The sequence below is a fragment of the Piliocolobus tephrosceles genome, chromosome 6, assembly GCF_002776525.5.
Source record: "Piliocolobus tephrosceles isolate RC106 chromosome 6, ASM277652v3, whole genome shotgun sequence".
In the NCBI taxonomy this organism is placed as follows: Eukaryota; Metazoa; Chordata; class Mammalia; order Primates; family Cercopithecidae; genus Piliocolobus; species Piliocolobus tephrosceles.
In genome coordinates, this window is record NC_045439.1 from 88,983,393 (window position 1) to 89,005,063 (window position 21,671).

Sequence of the window (21,671 nt, forward strand, 5' to 3'; positions counted from 1 at the left end):
AAGACTCCGTCTCAAAAAAAAAAAAAAAAAAAGAACACAGTATATATTATATATAACATACAAAATATGTATTAGCTGTTTATGTTATCAGTAAGGCTTCCAGTCAACAGTAGGCTATTAGTAGCTTTGGGCGAGTCGAAAGCTATACGTGGATTTCCAATTGCACAGCGGTCAGCACCCCGACCCCCAAGTTGTTCAAGGGTCAGCTATACTCTTATATTTGCATTTAAAACTGGCAGTAAACAAAATAAAGATGAATGGTACAATTTATGCCAATAATTTAAATTTAAAACTTTTTCTTACTTAGAACAACATGAAATCGCAAATTAAAAAAAAAAAACAAAACACCAGAACAGGCGAGGCATGGTGGCTCATGCCTGCAATTCCAGCACTCTAGGAGGCCAAGGTGGGTGGACCATCTGCAGTCAGGAGTTAAAGACCAGTCTGGCCAACATGGCAAAACCTCATCTCTACTAAAAATACAAAAATTAGTCAGCCATTATGGCACACACCTGTAGTCCCAGCTACCCAGGAGGCTGAGGCAGGAGAATCGCTTGAACCTGGGAGGCAGAGGTTGCAGTGAGCCAAGATCACACCATCGCACTCCAGCCTGGGAGACAGAGTGAGACTCTGACTCAAAAAATAAACAAACAACAACAACAAAAACACCAGAACAAATGAAGAGAACATGAAGAAAAGGAGAAAGCTTCACATTTCAGTTCCCTTAGTGGCCCCTTCTTCCTGCCTCTCACTGGACCTTGTGGCTGGCCCTCACTTCCTCCAGCCTCGTTTTCTACGCAGCCTTGGCTCCCATAGCCTCACTCAGGGTTCTGTCATTCCCTGAAAAGCTCTCCCGCTCCTTCACGGCTGCAGGCCTTTCTCAGGCTTCCTCTACCAGGAGCGCCATTCTTCTGCCTTCTGCACATGTGTGAATTCTCGCTCCTCCTCCAAGTTCAAGCTCAGGTGTCCCTTCGAGGAGGACATTTGGGACGCCAGCACCACATCTTTGCCAGGTGCCCCTCTGCTTCCCTCTACCCCGGCTCTGCAGTATGACTGTCTGCCTCTCCCCCATTAGACTTTGACCTCACAGATCAAGACCTTGTCCCTCTGCTTCCCTCTACCCCTCCAATGTGACTGTCTGCAGCTCTCCCAGTAGACCTTGACCTCATGGATCAAGGCGTAGGGGCCTGGTGCTGGAGGACTTACTCAAGGAACCTGGTGATGTACTGGCGGCTGCAGCGGGACCAGGTGAGGGGAGCGGCGTCGTACAGGAGCTGTGGAGACATGATGAAAGGCCGTTTCCCAACGGGTTCACAGTCATTGCCGCTTCCGTCATGCTGAATGCCAAAACTGTGTGAGAGCACAGGCCCCAGGGGCGGGTGAGCTGGCGGGAGGCTGCCAGCCTGCCCTCCCCTGGAGACCCACAAGGTGCACAGTCCTAGTTCTAGGGCTAATTCTGCCACCCAATGGCCACACCCAATGGCTGCAGAAAGTCACATTCCCCTCTCTGAGCCTCAGTTTCCTTAATGTAAAATGAGGGTATGACAGCTAGGACCCCAAGGGCTCCTGCTCTGGCCTGAAATGAGGGCCAGGGACCCAGAGCAGCCCTGTACCTGCCTGGGGGCTGGCCAGCAATGGCAAACCAGGTGGCACAGATGGGGGCCCGTGATGGCCACTGCAAGCTCACTGGCCTCAAGAAAGTCTGACAGAGGTTCCCACTCACAGGTCCTTGTCCCAAGGCTGTGCACTTGAGTTAGGGGATCTGAGCTGCTGTGTCACAGAAAGGTCTCCAGAGACCATCCTTGGGAAGGACACAAGAAAAATTATTTCCTGAGCATCTACTCTGTGCCAGGGGCCATGCTAAGCACTTTCAGAAACACAGTCTCACTCAGTTCTCATTATTACTCCCAGGGAGGCTCAGAGAGTCTAAGGAACTAGCCAGGGTAACACAACCAGGAAATTGCAGTACTGCGGCAGGCTGTTCTTCAGCTTTAAGGTCCTGCAGGCACAGCCATCACCCAGACGTCTGAATGGATGACCCCAACAGCTTTGACCACAGAACCCTCTGGGAGCCTGCCTTTGAAAGCTTGCTGGACAATCTAAGATGCTGCCATATTCGCCAGCTCAACAGCCCGGGCACAGGTGGCTGGAGACCTGTGAAGGCAGGAGCCTCAGGCAGCGGTGTCAGATGGAGGGAGCCTTGGACGTCACTGAATCCAAACCCCTCAATCTATGGGAAGCACACAGAGGCCCAGAGAGGGCAGGCACTGGCCAAGGCCACAGAGCCAACAAGAACAGGGACAGGGATCGAGAGTAAAAAATACAGCACTGAGGGCAATGGGGAGGGACAGCCAAAGACCTACGATGACTTTCTGGCCCATCACAACTCCCCTTTAAATAAGACTCCCTCCAGGCCAGTCCCAGAGATGCCCAGGCAGGCCTCTCTCCTGCTTTACAGGGAAGCAGCCTGGTTGTGGGGAGGGGACAGTGCAGGGACAGCACATGGCCACAGTCGGGGCTCCTTCTCGAGAGAGCTTCCTTTCCCCTGGACTTTGTGACCCACAGGCTGGATACCCGGTGCCCCCAGGCTGGGAGGGTGAAGCTCAGCTCTCAGTGTAGCAATGGGGGCAGGCACAGTACCTGTGCCCGAGCTCGTGGGCTACAGTGAAGGCCAGCGGCAGGCCTGTGTCCTCGTTGACGCTGCAGCTGCGGTGCGGCTGGCACATGCCCGCCACGTGGGAGAGGCCCAGGGTCTCACAGGGCCGGTTCATGGCTGCACACAGGTCCTTCCTGCACAGACAGAGAAGCGGCCTTCAGGCTAACCTGGCCCAGTGCCAGGCCCACCTGAGCGAAGGCCAGGGAAGGGTCCCCCCGAACTGATTCCAAGCGAAAAGGATGTCCCTCCCACCGTTCTGTGGCATGAGGCCAGCACAGTGGCCACGTGGGAAGCAGGTGCTCTCATTCACACACAATCCGCTGGGCATCTCTTTGGCCCTTGGGAGCACAGACCCGCACAGAACAATTTTGGTTACTATCCAGCAGGGGTGCCGACAGAAGCTGCCAGAGTCCAGCAGAGGGAAGATAACTGCCTCTGGACAGATCAGCAGTTGCCAGAGGTTAGGGGAGGAGGGAGGAAGGTGGCTGTGACTATAAACTGGTAGTACGAGACATCCTTCTGATGAGACAGATCTGTATCTAGACTGTGGGGGTGGGTAGGTGAACCCATAGTGATGAAACTGCACAGAACTGAATACACACACATTCACGCAAAGGGCAGTATGTGTGGAACTGATGATATCTGAGGAAGTCTGCGGATGGTATCAGTGTCAGCTTCCTGGTTGGGATACTGTGCTCTAGTCATGTAAGATGTTACCACTGGGGGAAATGGATGAAGGCTATAGAGGCCCTCTCTCTATTATTTTTGACAACAGCATGAAAATCCACAATTATTTCAAAATAAAAAGACCTCCCCGAGTGCAGACAGAATCCAGCCTTGGGCCAAAGGTGCGGAAACTCTCCTAAAAATGGGGCTCCCTGAGAGCACGGCCCCCTCCTCCACCAGGGCTTCTCCCGTAGGGCCGTGAAGCACCTCCCTGAGATGCAGGCTCCCACCCTCCTGCAGCTGGCAGTACCTGGTGAGCAGGATGGCGGTGTCATGGTGCAGGGGGTGGGCGTCCCCCTTCATGTTGATGCTTTTCTGCCACTTGCAGAAGCTCTTCAGGGTGTTGTCTGCATGGTGCGTGATCTTTAGGTCCTCCTGGGGGCAGAGAGAATGACCGCTCATGCCTCCCCTGAGTTCCGAGAGGGTCTGGCCCAATTCTCCTCCATATAAAGGCAGGACACAGAGGCCCAGCAGGGCAGTGGGAGGCCCGCAGGCACCAGTCCAGCTTCTGGCCTGACCACCCCTCTTGTAGGAACCTCCTGCAGAGGACCTGGGACCTGAGAGAGGGTCAGTCAGGAACCAGGGGGTGGCAGGGGACACAGTCCAGGCCAAGGAGGCCTTCACTGTGCCCTTCCATACAGAGCTGCACAGGTCATGGTGCAGGAGGGCTCTGGCAGCCGAAGCCATTGCCGGGCAGCGTGGGACCACATGACTGCTCACCTCTTCATCTTCCAGAAGGACCAGGCGCACAATGGTGATGTGGATGGGGTTCCCAATGCTGGGGTCATGAAACAGGCCAGCCACCTGCCCAAGAGATAGGGGGGGTCAGGCTGTCACCAGGATGAAGGATACAAGCAGCCAATGATCACCCCAACCCAGCCACCCACCAGGGCAACGCACACCCATGCTCACACACAGGGACTCTGACATGGGTACACACAGGCTGCACAGCGGACAGGTGATGCACGTACACCAATGCATGAGTGTCCCCACACCTCACACACACTGCCCCAACCCGGCAGCAGCAGAACCTGGAGAGGACAAGAGGCCTCCAAGGCCCCTTCCCAGAGTTGCAGCCTCTCTTGAGCACCAGTCCAGCTTCTGGCCTGACCACCCCTCCTGTAGGAACCTCCTGCAGAGGACCTGGGACCTGAGGTTTGGGATCTGCTTCCAAGTACCAACTCCATGCCCACCCAGCACAGGCAATGGCAGTTAAGACCTCCAAATGCTGGTTTCTTGGCCTGTCTCAGGGCCCTAGTCCTCCAACTGCCCCTGGTCTATGACAGCAGTGCCCTCCTGACCTGGGGATGCCAGGACCAGCATCTCAGGAGTGCGCCCTCCAATGAAGCGTAGACCTGGGCAGGGCCCAGAGAGTAGAGTGAGGGTAGGCACAGGGCTATGGAGCCTCCCCACTGCTCTGCTATTCCATCTCCCCAGGACTGGCAGCCATGGGGCCAAGGAGGCAGGTATGCACATCTATCAGAGTCCCCATGGCTACATGGGGCTCCCTACTGAGCCCCAGGAGACGGGGCTATCCCCAAAAGGTGGAAGATAAGCCAAGGTGAGGGGAAATGGGTGGGGAAAGCCATCTGCTCTTTTATAATTAAAACTCCCTCAGAACAAAAAAGAGGCCAGCCCGTGACTGGGGATAGCTGGCCGGTTCCCAGAGGGCAGAGATGGCAGAACAGGCCCGTTGTGAGTTGGCTTCTAGCAATGCATCAAGAAAAAGAATATTAAAATAGGAAGGGACCAAACAAACACTGTTAAGAGGGCAGCAAAGCCCCTGATTATGAGGATGAATGACACTCTCAGAACCCAAAGTCAGAAATGGGGAAGATAAACAGCAATATCATGGGCCACCGTCGCCTCCATACACAGGCTGGGAGCCCGGGAGCCCTGAACCATCTTTCTCCAATACAGCCAACCAATTTTGCCTCCCAAGTTTTGCCTGACTCTGTCTCTTCTCTCCATCTCCAACACCACTGCCTCATCCAAGTTGCCATCATCATCTCATCTGCTCAGTTGTTGAGGCCTCCTACAAGTGTACCCATATTCTGCAGCCCTTCCAGGCCACCTGCAGCCTAGTGGCTCCACCATCGGTCTTTGAAATGCAAACCCAATCATGACACGCCCTTGCCTAAAGCAGTAAGTGCCTCTTCACTGTCCAGGAAAAGGACGGAAGTCCCCAGCCTAGCCAACAGGCCTCTTGGATCTGGTCCCTGCCTTCCTCTCTGACCTCCCCTTGCCTCCCTCTCACTCTCTGGCTCCAACCACTCTGTCTTTCTCTTAGAATCCCACAATTCTTCCTAACACAAGGTCTTTGCAGATGCTATGGCCTCAGCCTGGAACATTTTCCCACCTGTCTTCCCCAAGTTACCTCCTATCCTCTCTCCTGCCCTCAACCCCTCGTCATGTCCTTTGGGGAGCTTTTGTTTGATCTAACACTCCCAAAGCACCATGAATTTGTCCTTCCTAGCACCTCCCTCCATTGCTCCTTCATCGTCAACAAGGTAATGGTTTCATTAACTAATGTCTGTCTCCCTCAAGGGACCGCAAGCTCCATGAGGACACGGCCAGGTATATGTGAACTTCCTCTTAGAGCCCCAGTGACACGTCTTGTACCTGGAACATGATGGGCACTCAAGACATATTTGTTGAATGAACGAATGTACCTTGGGTACTTGCTCAGTATTTCTAATGTATTATCTCATTAAAAATAAACAGTGGAGGCTGGGTGTGGTGGCTCATGCCTGTAACCCCATACTTTGGGAGGCCAAGGCAGTTGCATCACCTGAGGTCAGGAGTTCGAGACCAGCCTGGCCAAATGGTGAAACCTATCTCTACTAAAAATACAAAAATTAGCTCGGCGTAGTAGCGCATGCCTGTAATCCCGGCTACCTGGGAGGCTGAGGCAGGAGAATCGCTGGAACCCAGGGAGGCAGAGGCTGCAGTGAGCTGCGATTTCACCACTGCACTCTGACCTGGGTGACAGAGCAAGACTCCATCTCCAAAAGAAAGAAAAGAAAGAAGGAAGGAAGGAAGGAAGGAAGGAAGGAAGGAAGGAAGGAAGGAAGGAAGGAAGGAAGGAAGGGAGGGGAGAGAGAAAGAGAGAAAGAAAAAAGAAAGAAAATGGGGTGAAAAGGGACCTGTCTTGCTGTCCTTGGGACAGACCCACCCAAGCTCTAGGACTCAGGTCTGAATCTAGCACAGGGAGAACACTGATAAATTGGGCTCTGTAGGTAGTGTTGGTAAAGAAAGGTGTGGCTGTCCTGAAGGTGGTTGTAGGTCAAATACTGCAGCAGCCAAAAAAATAGCCACAGCCAACCTTGAATGAGCCTAACATGTACAGTCCCTGTGCTGGGGGCTTAGCATGCATTATCTCATTTAATCTTCTTACTTCTAAGGTAGGCACAGTTATCCTCGTTTTACAAATGAAGTAACTGAAGCTCAAAGAGAGGGTGAAACTGGGCTCAGAACCCAGGTTTCGCTGCTTCAAAGCCCCTGCTTATTTCCTAAATTTGGGGAATGCTGCCTGCCTATTCTGTTGAGGATTCTCAATGCATATTTACTTTGAGGGCTCCGAGAAGTCCTGTAGTAAAGAAGTCTGTTTTACCTTTTTTTCCCTTTTGAGACGGGGTCTCACTTTGTCACCCAAGATGGAGTGCAGTTGCATGATCTTGGCTCACTGCAGCTCAGCTGCAGCCTCGACCTCCTGGGCTCAAGCAATCCTCCCACCTCAGACCCTCAAGTAGCTGGGACTATAGGCGTGCACCATCATGCCTGGCCTATTTTACTTTTTTTAACCCTGTGTGGCCCAAATTACTCAACAGCAGCATCTTTTTTCACAGTATACTACTGGCATTCTTTGGAACACATTCCCTGAAATATTCCTTGGGAAATGCTACAATGAGACAGAGTCCCTAAGTGCAGGATCGTGCTCTTCCACATCCATCACTTTATTCCAGGTAGAGCGATGGCTCTCAACAAGTCAGTCTTAAATAAACATCCGATCCCAAAGGAACATCTGTTCCCCATCCTTCTGGCCCACCCTGTCTGCCCCTCTCCAGGGCAGATTAAGGGGCACAGGAGACAGAATGGGGCTTTGGAGGCAAACAGACCTGAGCTCCAGTCCCAGCTCTACCACTTACTAGCTGTGTGACCTTGAGCGAGCCCCTTGACCTCTCTGAATCTTTGTTCCCTCAACTTGAAAATGGGGATGAGGGCCGGGTACGGTGGCTCATGCCTGTAATCCCAGCACTTTGGGAGGATGAGCCAGGGAGAACAGCCTGGCCAACGTGGTGAAACTCCCTCTCTACTAAAAATACAAAAATTAGCAAGGCGTAGCGGGGCACGCTTGTAATCCCAGCTACTCAGGAGACTGAGGCAGGAGAATCACTTGAACTCAGGAGGAGGAAGTTGCAGTGAGCTGAGATCATGCCTGGGCGACAAGAGTGAAATTTCATCTCAAAATAAATAAATAAATAAAATAAATAAATAAACAAAATGGGGGTGAGGCTTAGGTGAGGTGTTGGGTGTTGAACACTGGACAAAAAGTAGAAGATATTCACAAGGCTCCAGCCCTAACCCACCAGGGCCTCAGCCCACAATACAGCCGTCCTCAGAGGCTGGCCACATGGGTTCCCATGTCCCTGCCATCCCTGCAGCCTCCTAGGGGGTCCAGCACTGTCAGGCTCAAAGGTGCCCCCATCCTGACCTGACCAATGCTCACCAGCTCAGAAAAGCTTGATATTGTCAGAGGAGGTGAGTATGAGAACCAGGCCCACCCTCTCCCCAGGGATGGGGCTCACCAAGTGAATGTGTGGGTCCTATGAGCCAGGGCAAGGCAGCCAGGAAGGGGCCAGGCCCTGGGGGACAAAAACACCTGAATCCTGTCACCCAGGTTAAGTGATGGGGCACCTGTTGGGCTGGGTGGGTCTTTTATTTTTGAGATGGAGTTTCGCTCTGTCACCCAGGTGGGAGTGCAGTGGCGCCATCTCAGCTCACTGCAACCTCCGCCTCCCAGGCTCAAGATCCTCCCACCTCAGCCTCCCAAGTGGCTAGGACTACAGGTGTGCACCACCACACCCAACTATTTTTTGTATTTTGGTAGAAATGGGGTTTCACCATGTTGGCCAGGCTGGTCTCCAACTCCTGACCTCAAGTGATCTGCCCACCTCAGCCTCCCAAAGTGCTGGGATTATAGCCGTGAACCACAACACCCGCTCAGGTGGGTCTTACTTTGCCCAGAATCTAGAGCACAGGGAACACTCAGAAAAGCGGGGGTGAAATGAACCCAGTTAATCATCAGTGGCTCCAGCCAGCCTCCTGGGTCTTTCAGGCTGAGCCCCCAAAGTGCTGAGAATGAGAAGGAGGGAACCTCAAGGCCTGAGAACTTGGTCTTGCCCCTTGCTCCACCCCTATAGCCCAGGGTCCAGGCCCTGCTGTCCAGCAATAGCCCTGCTGAACCCTGGCTGTTAGTGGCTTCCCTCCCTAGGCAGATGAGGCTTGATCTGGGCCTTCAAGGCCTCAAATGCCAGGCAGAAGGCTGTGACTTTTATTCCATATGGAACAGGGAGCCAATGAGGGTGTCCCAGTCAGGGAAGAACTGGCCCAGAGCTGCATTTGCTGATGAGAACTCAAGTAGTGGGGATGTGGTGGCCAGCACGTAGAGAATAGCCCTGGACGCAGTCCCTTCCTCTCTCTGAGACTCGGGTTTCACAGTGATAAACTAGGGGGCCAGACACTGGATGATCTCAGAGGGTACTTCCTTTAGGGTTGCAGGAGGTGAGGGGCTGGCAGGGGGAAGCAGCAGCATAGGATCCTGGCCCCAGGGCTCCTTTAGATGTCATCCTGTTCACAGCACACACCCTTACCTTGCCCCCAACCACCCAGCCCAGGAGAGAAACAGGGTTATATGGTGACCTGCCCACCAGGTGGCCGCTAAGAATGCCAGGAGCAGAGATCTTTCCTCCCAGGGGCTGCAGGAAGCAGCTTGAAGCCTGAGGCCTCCCACCTGCACCCACAGGGCAGGAGCAGGGAGTGGCAGCTCTGCAGTAGTCGGCTCCAGGAATCACCAGCTGCAATCAGCCACAGTGCCCCCAGTGGGACTTAGGACACCTGGGCTCCCATCTGGCTCTACCCTGCCTCGTTGTGTGACTTGGGCAAGTCACTTGTCCTCTCAAGGCCTCTGATATCTCATCCATCATATGGGGTCAAGAGCAGTTTGCCAACCCCACAAGGTACTGTGGTCATGCCCAGTTCACAGATGAGCAGGCTGAGACTCAGACAGGGCAAGTGATTTGCCCAAGGCTGCCAGCTAGTGACCACAGAACTGCACAGATCCTTCCAACTGTAATGTGTGCTGATGTCTCAGGCAGGGTCTCAGGCAGAGTGTGCTCTGATCAGGCATTTCTGTGTTTCCAGCATCTAGCACAGGTCCTGATACAAAGGAAGGAGGTATCTGTGCAGGGAAGCATGAATGAACCAACTAGTCTACGAGTCCCCTAGGCAGGCACAGAGTTGTGGCTGCCTCAGTCTCCCGCTCCCGCTCCCCCTCCCGGTGGCACGACACCCTGTGGTGTCCCCACAGCAGCCCTCTGCCCAGGCCCTCTCATAGTGACTTGCTGCCAAGACCCCCACCCCTTCCTGCCTCAGGAGCTTGGATACCCTTCTTTCTGCTCGGGGCCTGGACCTGGGTCTGGGGTCCAGCCTGCCAGCCTTCCTGCCCTGCACCCACTCTTTGCACCCCCATCCCCCAACACTATCCCCTCCACCCACTCCTGGCCCACACAGACTCACCATGTTCATGATGGTCAGCACATAGCTCTCAACCTGCGGCTGTCCGTGGTACTCCACCATTTTGGCATCAGCTACCACCAGGGTCTCCACCCACTTCTCTTTGCTGACCGATCGCTGGTGTAGACGCCTTAGCCGCGGCCGCTGCCACTGCTGCCGCTGCTCCCAACGCTCCCGTCGAGGCTCCAGCTCCGGGGACACTGGAGGTCCAGATGGGGTGAGGTTAGCTGCCAGCAGACTGGCCCAGGGCACATGTCTCCAGGGCCTCTCCTCAGTGAGCTCTCTCTGGGGCACTGGGAACTACACTGAGATCAGAGGTCAGGGGCCTGAATTCTCCTCCTGGCTCTGCCCCAGACCTGTGCTGTGTGGCTCTGCCTGGTCACCTTCCTTCTCTGATCTTGAGATTCCCTAACTAAAAATAGGAATAAGTTGATCTGCCTCACAGGGGGACCTCAAAGGGCAAATGAAATGGTGGATATTAACACGGTAAAGTACTGTGTCCATGGGAGGGGAACTCCTGGGCCTGACAAAGCTGGCAACTGGGCCCCTATCTCCCTGTGTCACTTCCTCCCCTCTTGGGGGGTTAGTACATCCCAACACAGGCTGACCTCACCCTCTAAACCCCAGCCTGAGGAAGCTGGCCAAGATCCAGCCCAGCTGGCCCTACTGGGCCTGCTCCCCTGACCCAGGCTACTCCAGATCAGAAGAGGAAGCACATCTATGAAGCTGGGGAAACTGAGGCCAAGAAGCATGCTTCTGTGGATATGTGCTCCAGCAAATAGAGGACCAGAGCTGTGGGCAACTTGAGATTGGCATGCCAGCCAAACATTCCCCAAACACCAGCAACCCTTAGCAGGCAGCTCCTCACCTGGACTGGCCAGCACTACTGCTGCTCTGCAGAGGAGGCACTGGGTACCACACTCCAATTCCCAATAATAGAGGTAGTTATTCTAGGGTGGGAGCAGGGTGGCGGAGGGAGGGAGGTTCCTGGCTAGTGGCCCTGTTGGAGCTGGGCACTGGAGGAAGAATGGCTGGCAGAGCCAGGTGCCATAGGCTCTGGGGGGGAGGGAGCAGAGGGAGGTTGAGCCCCAAGGTGGGAGAAGTAGGTGAGACGGACCGAAGGAGATCGGTGTGGGGGATTGACTGAGGCAGGCCTGAAAGGCAGAGGACACAGTCTTGTGGCACAATTAAGGGCACAGGCTATGGTGATGTATCCGTCTGTCTATCTGTGTCCCCTGGTCTAAGGGGCACTGGGCATGGGGATGTTAAGAGGGGCTTCTAGAAAGGCCCCTTCATGTCCCCAGGCCCAGCACCCACCCGAGAACTGGGAGCAGAAGAGCATACCTTGCACCCCACAGGTGCTTGGAGCACTGGAATCACCCCGCTGTGCCAACCTCTCTGGGACCTGACGCTTGTACACCGCATGGGGCTGGGCGTGGCCAGGCCGGGCCAGGGCACCGTCCAGGGGCTCAATGAAGTAGTCCTCGTTGGAGAGCTGGAACACACCTTTCTGGGGAAGAAGCACCAGAGTCACACAGGGAGGGCTGGCCCTCAGCTGCTCTTCCTGCATGTCCCAGAGACCCATCCTGTCCAGCTGAGCCCCCACTGCCCACACCACCTGTGACTGCCCACGGACACTCTGCACTTTCATCCCACTGGGCCTTTGCACACTCTGTAGCCTCCACCTGGAAAGCCCTTCTCTGCCATTTCACACACAGCCAAACCTTCAAAGTGAAGCTCAGAAGCCTCCACCCCTGGGGAAGCTGCCCCACACACCCACCCCATTAGGAGAGGGAAATGGGTCTGCATCCCAATCTGACAAAATGGTGTCTTCCAGAGTCTCAGACAGCCATCCTGAGCAGGGCAGCTTGTGCCCAGGCCTCCGGGCTATTCTCCATCTTCTCTGCATGCCAGCCATTTCCAGCACTGTGCTCCTTCCCAGCTGGCCAGGGCTTCTGACCTTCCCTCTATCTCCCTAAGGCAATGAATCACTCCAAAGCATCTACACCCACACCCGAGCAAAGGAGATGCCCACGGCCACCAGGACACCCTGTTCTCTGGGCCCAGGGCCACCCAGAGAAGGGAAGCTGGAAGGAGTGTCTTGGACATGTCCGCCAGCATTCAGAATCCATGGAGGGGAGGGGCCCTAGGAAGCATCTTTGATGCCCACTACCTCCTGAGGAAGCTCAGGGCTCCAACAGGGAAGAAGGTCTTACGTGCCTCGGACTTCCCCTCGTAGGCACCAGTTCTGCCCCTTGGGTCACGCAGGACCAGGAAGCCTGGAGGGAGGGCTGGAGAGTGCATCAGCTCTTGGGTCTGGAGACCTGGGTATGAATGCGGAGTCCCCCCCCTCCCACCCACCACTCACTGAATGACTGGGTGACCCTGGGCAAGTTCCCCTCTGAGCCTGTTTCCTCATCTGTGAAATGGAAATGACGCCCCGTGTGCACAGGTGCTGCTCAGGCTCAATAACATCAACTGTACATTAAGGGACAGGCACAGGCTTCATAAATGAGAATACTGTGCAGGGCGGATGGGCCTTCAAAGGTCCAGACGTTGTGCAGCTTGTATTGTGGGCTGCCCTGTCATTAGGCCCTGTGCAGCCACAGCCCATGGTTTTTGCCTGAGCAATCTAAGCTGAGGGCCTCCTGGGAACAGTGGACACTGAGAGTGTGCACATATCACCTACTCCTCCCAAACCCCCAACCTCCAGAGCTGGGAGAGTGGGGCTGGTCACCCCTTTCAGCAGAAAGGGGCCCTGCTCCGCCTGGAGTGGAAGCTGCTCTAATCAGCCCCAGTCAGGGAGCCATTAGGGCTGCAGGCAGTAGCCAGCACCACCCTTCAGCCAGACGAAGCCAGGAAGCGGAGGCCTGCTTTGCCCCGAACGCTGATCGGGGCAGAGGGGCTGAAAGGGGTTCCTCACCACACCCTGCAGAATGGCTACAGGGTGAGGGGTGGCTTTCCTGGAGAAGAGCAGCCTAAAAGGACCTGTGAAGGACAGTCATAACTGATGTCACAGGGAAGAGAAGCCAACTGCTTTTTCAGTTACTTAGTCCAGTCAAACAGAGGTTCTCCAAGTGGGATACCTGGACCTGCATCTTCAATATTACCTGAGACGGTTTCAGAAACCCAAGTGTTTGGCACCACCCCAGACCTACCCTGCAAACATTCTGTTTAAACAGGGCCTGCAGGTGATTTGAGCTCATAGTACTTTTTTTTTTTTCTTTTTTAGTGCCTAGGGTCTGGCTGTATCACCAGTTAAGCTCTATCATCACACCCTACATCCTTGAACTCCTGGGCTCAAGTGATCCTTTCGCCTCAGCCTCCCAAGTAGCTGGGACTACAGGTGCACCACTACCCGGCTTTCACATTAAACTTTGAGAAGTGCTGTCCTAGAGATCAACGAGGCCTGCGCTGTCACTCCCACTTTACAGGCGTGAATACCGAGGCTGGCAGAGGAAAAGTGCACTGGGCAAAGCCACCAGACAAGTGCGTGGCAAGACTGGAGCCAATCTCCACATCCCACCACCCGAGACTGCCCCAAGTATACATGTCCCAACGCACTCACCAGGCCGTCGCAGGCGCTGATGGCCGCCAGGCCACCCTCAAGCTCAGGGTCCTGCACCTCGCCAAGCAGGTGGCAGGCGGGGGTGTGGGCCTGGATGTGCGCACGACCCAGGCCTCCGCGCCGCCGCGTCTCGCTCACAAAGCCGCGGGCCAGCAGGTGCTGATTGGCGGTCAGGTTGAAGCGCAGCTCGCGCCCGCGGTATTGCAGCTGGTAGAAGGCGGGCGCCTCTCGGCGCACAGACACATCCCGCTTGCGCAGTGCGCGGGGCCACAGCTCGTAGGACAGGAAGGAGCCCCCCGCGTCAACGCGAACCGGGTGCACGATGTCGAGTGCCGCCCGGCCCTCAGTTGCACGTCCTGCAGGGAGAGAACCACAAACGCCTAAGCCCAGGGCAGACCCAGGTCCTTGCTAGTGACCGGAGACCAGAAGGGAGCGGCCAAGAGGGGGCTGCTGGAGTCAGAGTATCCGGATTCAAATCCTCCCTGGGCTATCTACTAACTTTGCCATTTCATCTTTCCGTGCCTCAGTTTCTCCATCTGGATCGTTGCAGTAACTTATTTTGTTGTTGTTGTTTGTGTTTGGGGTTTTTGTTTGTTTGTTTGTTTTGAGACAATCTCACTCTGTCGCCCGGGCTGGAGTGCGTGGTGCGATCTCGACTTACTGCAACCTCGGCCTCCTGGGTTCAAGCGATTCTCCTGCCTCAGGAGTAGCTGGGACTACAGTCACACGCTACCACGCCCAGTTATTTTTTGTATTTTTAGTAGATACAGGATTTCACCATGTTGACCAGGCTGGTCTCAAGCTCCTGAACTCAGGCGATACGCTCGCTTCGGCCTCCCAAAGTGCTGGAATTACAGGCGTGAGCCACTGCCCGCCTGGCCTGGATTGCTGCGGTAACTTAACAGGTCTCTCTGTTTCAACTGTTGCCTACCCCAGGTGCCCCTCCCCTCGTGTTTTCAATATAGAAGCCAGAAAGATTCCTTCAAAACCAGCGCGATCATGGTCTTACTCTGCTCAAAATCCTGCAATGGCGCCCATCTCACGGAGCAAAAGACAAAGTTCTGGCCTATATGAGGCCCTAGGCAAGGTAACCTCTCCAGTCTCATTTCCAGCTACACCGCCTTAGTTGCCTCCACTCCGCCCACTGGCCTCCTTGCAGTTCCTCCACAGGCCAGACATGCTCCTGCTTCAGGATTTTGCATTGATGTTCCCTACACCTGGAACACTCTTCTCTCTGTTTTCCACGTGGCTAAACCACTCACTTTTGAGTTCTTGCTCAAATGTCTCCTTCTCAATGAGGCCTCCTCTAATGACTTTATTTTAAAATTGCAACTCCCTGGCTCTCCCTATCCCCCTTCCTTGCTTTGTTTTTCCCCATAGCACTTCTGACATACCATATCACTTAGCATTTTCAGTATTTTTTCTATTTATTTGTTTTCTCGCACCCCTCCCAATGTAGTCTAGGAAGGCAAGAATCTATATTCTTTGCACTTTTTTTTTTTTTTTGAAACAGGGTCTTGCTCTGTCACCCAGACAGGAGTGCAAGTGTGCAATCATAGCTCACTGCAGACTCCAACTCCTGAGCTTGAGCCATCCTCCCATCTCAGCCTCCCAAGTAGCAAGGGACTGGGACTACAGGTGGGTGCCACCACACTTGGCTAATTTTTTTTATTTTTAATTTTTTTAATAGAGATGGGATCTCACTATGTTGCCCAGGCTGGTCTCAGACAAACTCCTGGGCTCAAGCAATCCTTCTACCTCAGCCTCCCATAGTGCTGGGATTACAGGTGTGAGGCATCAAGGCTGGCCCTAATTAATTTTTTTTTTTTTTTTGGTAGAGATGGCAGTTTTGCTATGTTGCCCAGGCTGGTCTCAAACTCCAGGCCTCAAGTGATCCTCCCACCTCAGCCTCCTAAATTGTTGCGATTATAGGTGTGAGCCACCACACTTGGCCCTTTATATTCTTTGTTGAAGATTTAAGTGTCAGAGGAAGTGTCCAGAACTTAGTCCTTTTTTGGTATTTGTTGAATACCAAAATTCTACTCTGTAGAATGCAGATAACCACAGCACTTACACTCTCGATGCTGTTGTGAGGATTAAACCTGGTGAGCTACTCCACATTTAGCAGTGCCTGCGCCACGGCTGAATATGATGGCAGTTATGATTGTTATTATTATTATTAGCCTGATGGATTGAAAAATGTGCTCTCAGGTGCGTCAGCATTATGCAAATGTCTCCAGGCCTCCTGGAATGGAGAGACAGAGAAAGACCACCCCAGTGGGGCTCCCTGGCCCCTAACTGCCACTTCAACAGAGTAGCTCTGGTTTATTTCTTTTACATACAAGAATTCATTTAAAGAAAGCTTCCAGGGATGAAAAAAATTGGCAGACCTCTGCTCAGGCTCTTGCAGTTTAAAAATCCCTCTCTGTTGCTCTGTCCTCTTGGATTTCCCAGTAAGGCCCGGATTCTTATCCCTTTTTGCCACAAACTCCTTCTCCTCAGAACAATGTTTTGAAATGCATTAAATAAAATACACAGGAGTGGTTGGGCACAGTGGCTCATGCCTGTAATCCTAGCACTTTGGGAGGCCGAGGCAGGCGAATCACTTGAGGTCAGGAGTTTGAGACCAGCCTGGCCAACATAGTGAAACCCCATCTCTACTAAAAATGCAAAAATTGGCCAGGCTTGGTGGCGCATGCCTGTAATCCCAGCTACTCAGGAGACTGAGGCAGGAGAATTGCTTGAACCTGGGAGGTGAAGGTTGTAGTGAGCCGAGATCGCATCACTGTACTCCAGCCTGGGTGACAGAGTGAGACCCTGCCACAAAAAATAAATAAATAAAATAAAATACACAGAAGTACCAAGGAAATTGATTATACTGAAATATAGTTATCCAAATAATTTAAGGCCAGGCATGGTTGTTCATATCTGTAATCCCAGAACTTTGGGAGAATGAGGTGGGAGGATCACTTGAGCCTAGGAGTTCAAGACCAACTGGGCAATATAATGGGACCTTGTTGCTACAAAAAAAAAAAAATAGCCAGGCAAGGTGATGCACACCTGTAGTCCCAGCTACTTGGAATGCTGAGGTGGGAGGCTCTCTTAAGCCCAGGAGGTCGAGGCTGCAGTGAGCCACGATGGTGCCATTGCACTTCAGCCTGGGTGACAGAGTGAGACATTATCTAAAAAACAAAACATAACAAAACAAAAAATAATTTTAAAAGTAGGGTGTAGAATTAAACTTTAAACAAGATTTTGTGGCGTATTTAACAACTATGGTTTTGTTGTTGTTGTTGTTGTTGTTTTTTTGAGACAGAGTCTCTCTCTGTCACCCAGGCTGTAGTGCAGTAGCTCAATCTTGGCTCAACACAACCTCTGCCTCCCAGGTTCAAGCAATTCTGTTCCTTAGCCTTTCAAGTAGCTGGAACTATAGGTGCATGCCATTATACCTAGCAAGTTTTTGTATTTTTAGTAGAGACAGGGTTTTGCCATGTTGGCAAGGCTGGTCTTGAACTCCTGGCGTTGAGTGATCCACTTACCTCAGCCTCCAAAAGTGCTGGGATTACAGGCATGAGCCACTATGCCGGGCAACTATGGAAATGTTGAAGTAGTGATGAACGTAAACTTTATTTCAAGATACGTGCAACAACCGTAATTAGATAGAAAAGTATTTGGTTTGTTCTAGTGGTAACAAAACCACAGGTGCTGTTGGGATTTGCTAATGATATTCATAATTGAGGGAAATGCTAAATTTCTTTGAGAGGTTACAAAAAGTAAATATGTAATATTTTCCCATTCAAGTTCATGGATCCCGAGTCCACAGTCCCTCAGGCTGTGAAGCCCAGGTTAGGACACCTGCAGTAAGGTGTCCAGACTGCTTCCTAGGTGAGAGAGCAAAGGGAGGTTCAGAGAGGTAGACAGACTGGCCTGGAGCCACACAGTGACAGTAAGAATGACAGTGCTGAGACTGGGACTCAAGTCCCCCAAATGATTTCAGTCTCTTCAGTAACATTGCTCTGTATTCTCAATACTCCATCCCTTGCTGGGCCTCAGTTTCCCCATCGTTAATGTGAAAAAGTTGAATTAGATCACGTTTCTCAAATCTCTTTGGCCACCAGGTCTAGTCTCAAAAGAAATCTCATGTGCTGGAGTTTGGGGGAGCCTGGCACCCGTGCTTTCCCCCCTGGCCTTTCCCTCTCTGCAGTTCCCAGGTTCTAAAGAGCACAGTTAGGGAACTTGGCAATCAGGAGTTTCTCGATTGGATTTATACCCAGCTCCCAGGATCCTGGCTGTTCACGACAATAGACTCTTCAGGCTCGCATGAATGCCTGAGTGCCCTGCTGACATCCCACCAGGGTTCCTTCTGCTGCTGACCAGTCCAAAGCTCCATCCCAGCAGGCTACAGAAACCAAACCCACCCTCCAGTCTGTCCTCTGCCAAACTGCACGTAGAGTGCCCTGCACATGCCAGTGCTGTGCCCCTGCTGAGAGCATCTCCCTGTGCTCCCAACCGCCCCAGCAGTGCCAGCCTCAAAGAGCCTTCTCTGAGTGTCAAGAGACTGGGTAGGCTGGGGCAACGTGCTATGTGGCTCTGAGCTAATCTTCCCTGTCAGTGTCCCGCTGAACCTTCCCTTCAGCAGGCCACTAGTGCAAGGATTTTCCAGACCTCACAGATAAATTTCTTAAAAAAGACTCCCAGGTCCCATCCCAGACTCACCAAATCAGCATTTCCAGGAAACTAGGACTAGGGACTAGGAAGCTATATTTTTACCAAGAGCCTCCAGGAACTGTGATCCTCAGGAAAGTTAGGAAATCCCCCACTGGGAGTGAACCTGACTGGTCATCACAGTACCTGGAGAGCTCTGAAAAACTGCAGATGCCAGGACCCAGCCCAGAGATTCTGGTTCCACAGATCTAGGGCTCTGGGGGCCCTAGAATGTGTATTTTCTGTATTTTTCTAGACCTTCCCAGGGATTCTGATCTAGCCAATTCAGAGGCTGGCATTCAGAAGCCACCGGACTGGAAGATTTAAGGAGACTTCTTGCTCTGACATCCTAATAAGGGCATATGGGACTACAACTCCTTAATCACAGCATGCAGATTTGCTTGTGTTGATCAGTTACTGATTTTTTGGTTTGTTTTGGCTGACACAAATACTGAAAAACGTTTTAGTCAACTGCCAATGTTTAAAAATCACATGATCTTGGGGCCGGGCACAGTGGCTCACGCCTGTAATCCCAGCACTTTGAGAGGCCGAGGCAGGCGGATCATGAGGTCAGGAGATCGAGACCATCCTGGCTAACATGGTGAAACCCCATCTCCACTAAAAATACAAAAAAATTAGCCGGGCATGGTGGCGGGTGCCTGTAGTCCCAGCTACTTGGGAGGCTGAGGCAGGAGAATGGCGTGAACCCGGGAGACGGAGCTTGCAGTGAGCTGAGATAGCGCCACTGCACTCCAGCCTGGGCGATAGAGCAAGACTCCGTCTCAAAAAAAAAAAAAAAAAAAAAAGAATCACATGATCTTGTACAAAAATCTCAATTTTCAGCTTTTCTTGAAAAGTCTTATCATCCATCCATGTCAGGCTTAAATTCCTGCCTGGCAGAAGTGGCCAGGGTGGAGCAGTGAGTTCCCTTTAGGAAGGGCCTATGCTCCCCAGTCCTCAGTCCCCACCACTCCCTATTCATTCCCAATACTGTGGCTGCAAGTAGGCTCCCTTTCCCGTCATGCTTGTGTTTCCTTTCACTCAGTAAAGAACTGAGTCTCTAACAAAAGTGGGAAAACAAGAGATGGGCCAAGAGGCCCCATGTTTCATGAAAAATCTGTCTCCCTGCCCACCTTGTTTGCTCATTTACATTACCTACCTAGTCCATGGCATTTGGTATGTGACCCTTGGCTACTAACTGTGAGGGTGCACTAGGTGCTCCAAAGTCCAGGAAAGTGGATAAGACACCATCCTTGCCTTCAAATGGAGAAATGGCTGGATGCAGTGGCTCACACCTGTAATCGCAGCATTTTGGAAGACCGAGGAGGGCAGACTGCTTGAGCTCGAGAGTTGGAGGCCAGACTAGGCAACAGTCTGGAGTTGGAGACCAGATTTCACTAGATGGGTGAAATCCCATCTCTACAAAAAATACAAAAATTAGCCAGGCATGGTGGTGTATGCCTGTAGTCTCAGCTACTCCGGAGGCTAAGGTGGGAGGATCACTTGAGCCTGGGAGGTGGAGATTGCAGTGAGCAGAGATTGCACCACAGTACTCCAGCCTGGATGACAGAGCAAGACTCTGACTCCCCCGCAAACACACACACACACACACACACACACACACCAAAAAAAAAAAAAAAAAACAGAAAAATGGGTGTGGTAGATCCAAGACCCCCACTCTGGCACAGTACTGACAGGGTCCAAGCAAGGGGAGGGGATGACACCTTATGAATGCATCGGAATGAAGAAAAGTTTCATCAAGGAGGATGCATTTGAGATGGCCCTTAACATATGTTAATTCAACAGTGAAGACAAGGAGGGCCTCTTGGTGGTAGGGGCACTGTGTGGTAAACCCTCAGAGAACTGGGGGAAAAGCCAGAAGAATGGGCAACAAGAAGTTTAATCTTGGCCCAGGCATGTGTTTTGTAAAATGGGAGGCAATGGAGGGACAAAATAATGCACTATAGAGCATGGGCTTTGAAAGTAACAAGACCCCGGGCAGGCCCAAGTGGGCCACTTAATAGTTGTATAATCTGAGTCACTGCATGTCTCTGGGTTTCAGTTTCCTCATCTGCTTGGAGAATCCAGGCCAGAAAAACATAAGGAGGGGAGCCCAGGTCAAGGAGATGAAAATGACAGAGATAGGGAAGAACTGTTTCCCAGGTTCATTTCCAGTGGGGGATTTCCTAACTTTCCCAAGGATCACAATTCGCGGAGACTACAACTCCAAGGCTCGTTTTGTTTTGTTTTGTTTTGTTTTGTTGTTTTTTTGAGAGAGAGTTTTGTTCTTGTCCCCCAGGCTGGAATACAATGGCACAATCTTGGCTCACTGCAACCTCCAGCTCCCGGGTTCAGCTCTCCTGCCTCAGCCTCCCAAGTAGCTGTATTACAGGTGCGAGCCACCACGCCCAGCTAATTTTTTGTATTTTTAGTAGAGATGGGGTTTCGCCATGTTGGCCAGGCTGGTCTCAAACTCCTGACCTCAGGTGATCCACCCACCTCGGCCTCCCAAAGTACTGGGATTACAGGCATGAGCCACTGTGCCCAGTATTAACATTGGTTCCCAGGGCAAGGACAATCCCAGCCAAGGCAGCTAAAGATGAGCTGAAGGTCGGGGGCACTGATGCCAACTAGCTCTAAAGTTCTCAACTGGAGGAGCTACATGACACTCTTTTAGGCAAGTTTTGTCCTCAAATGCATGTGGTTGGGGGATGGAAGCAGGTATGTAACTGAGGAATCAACCAGATTCCTGGGTTGAAAAGGCCCTGGGGAGAAAAGGCCCCAAAAGCTTTAAAAAAATAAAGTATCTCTGAGGAAGGACCCATGCCCCAAGGGATGTACAGTCCTGTTGAGAATACCTGCTCTAGATCCTAGGCAAATATTGCAAGACAGAAATTCCAGATGAGTTACAAAGAAGCATCCTATTAAGTTCAAAAATGTGGACAGGGCTAAGTAGAGCTATGCTGCAGGTAAAAAGCATTCGGATTAGTGAGCTCTAGAGCCAGACAGGGTGGGTTTGAATCCCAGCTCTGCTACCCATATCTGTGAGACCATGGGTAAATTACTCAACCACTCAGAATCTCAGTTTCTCCATCTGTAAAATGGGGATGATAATAATTACAGCTGCTCTCTTTGGTTGTGTAAGAATTAAATAAGTTAGCATGTAAGTGCTTACAACAATAGCTGGCACATAACAAATGTGAGCTAAGTTATGACTGAAAA

General features: G+C 52.2%; 1 protein-coding gene across 1 annotated transcript in view; it reads right to left on the minus strand.

Annotated features, from left to right (window-relative positions):
- LOC111527166 (A disintegrin and metalloproteinase with thrombospondin motifs 7) overlaps window positions 1-21,671 on the minus strand; it is a 32,698-nt gene that overhangs the window by 6,543 nt on the left and 4,484 nt on the right. The window contains exons 5-11 of the mRNA XM_026448054.1: window positions 13,746-14,101; window positions 11,522-11,687; window positions 10,181-10,377; window positions 4,103-4,186; window positions 3,633-3,757; window positions 2,641-2,790; window positions 1,207-1,350 (exon numbers count right to left, since the gene is read on the minus strand). Coding sequence (XP_026303839.1) covers window positions 1,207-1,350; window positions 2,641-2,790; window positions 3,633-3,757; window positions 4,103-4,186; window positions 10,181-10,377; window positions 11,522-11,687; window positions 13,746-14,101 — 1,222 coding nt within the window. The remainder of the gene's footprint in view (window positions 1-1,206; window positions 1,351-2,640; window positions 2,791-3,632; window positions 3,758-4,102; window positions 4,187-10,180; window positions 10,378-11,521; window positions 11,688-13,745; window positions 14,102-21,671) is intronic.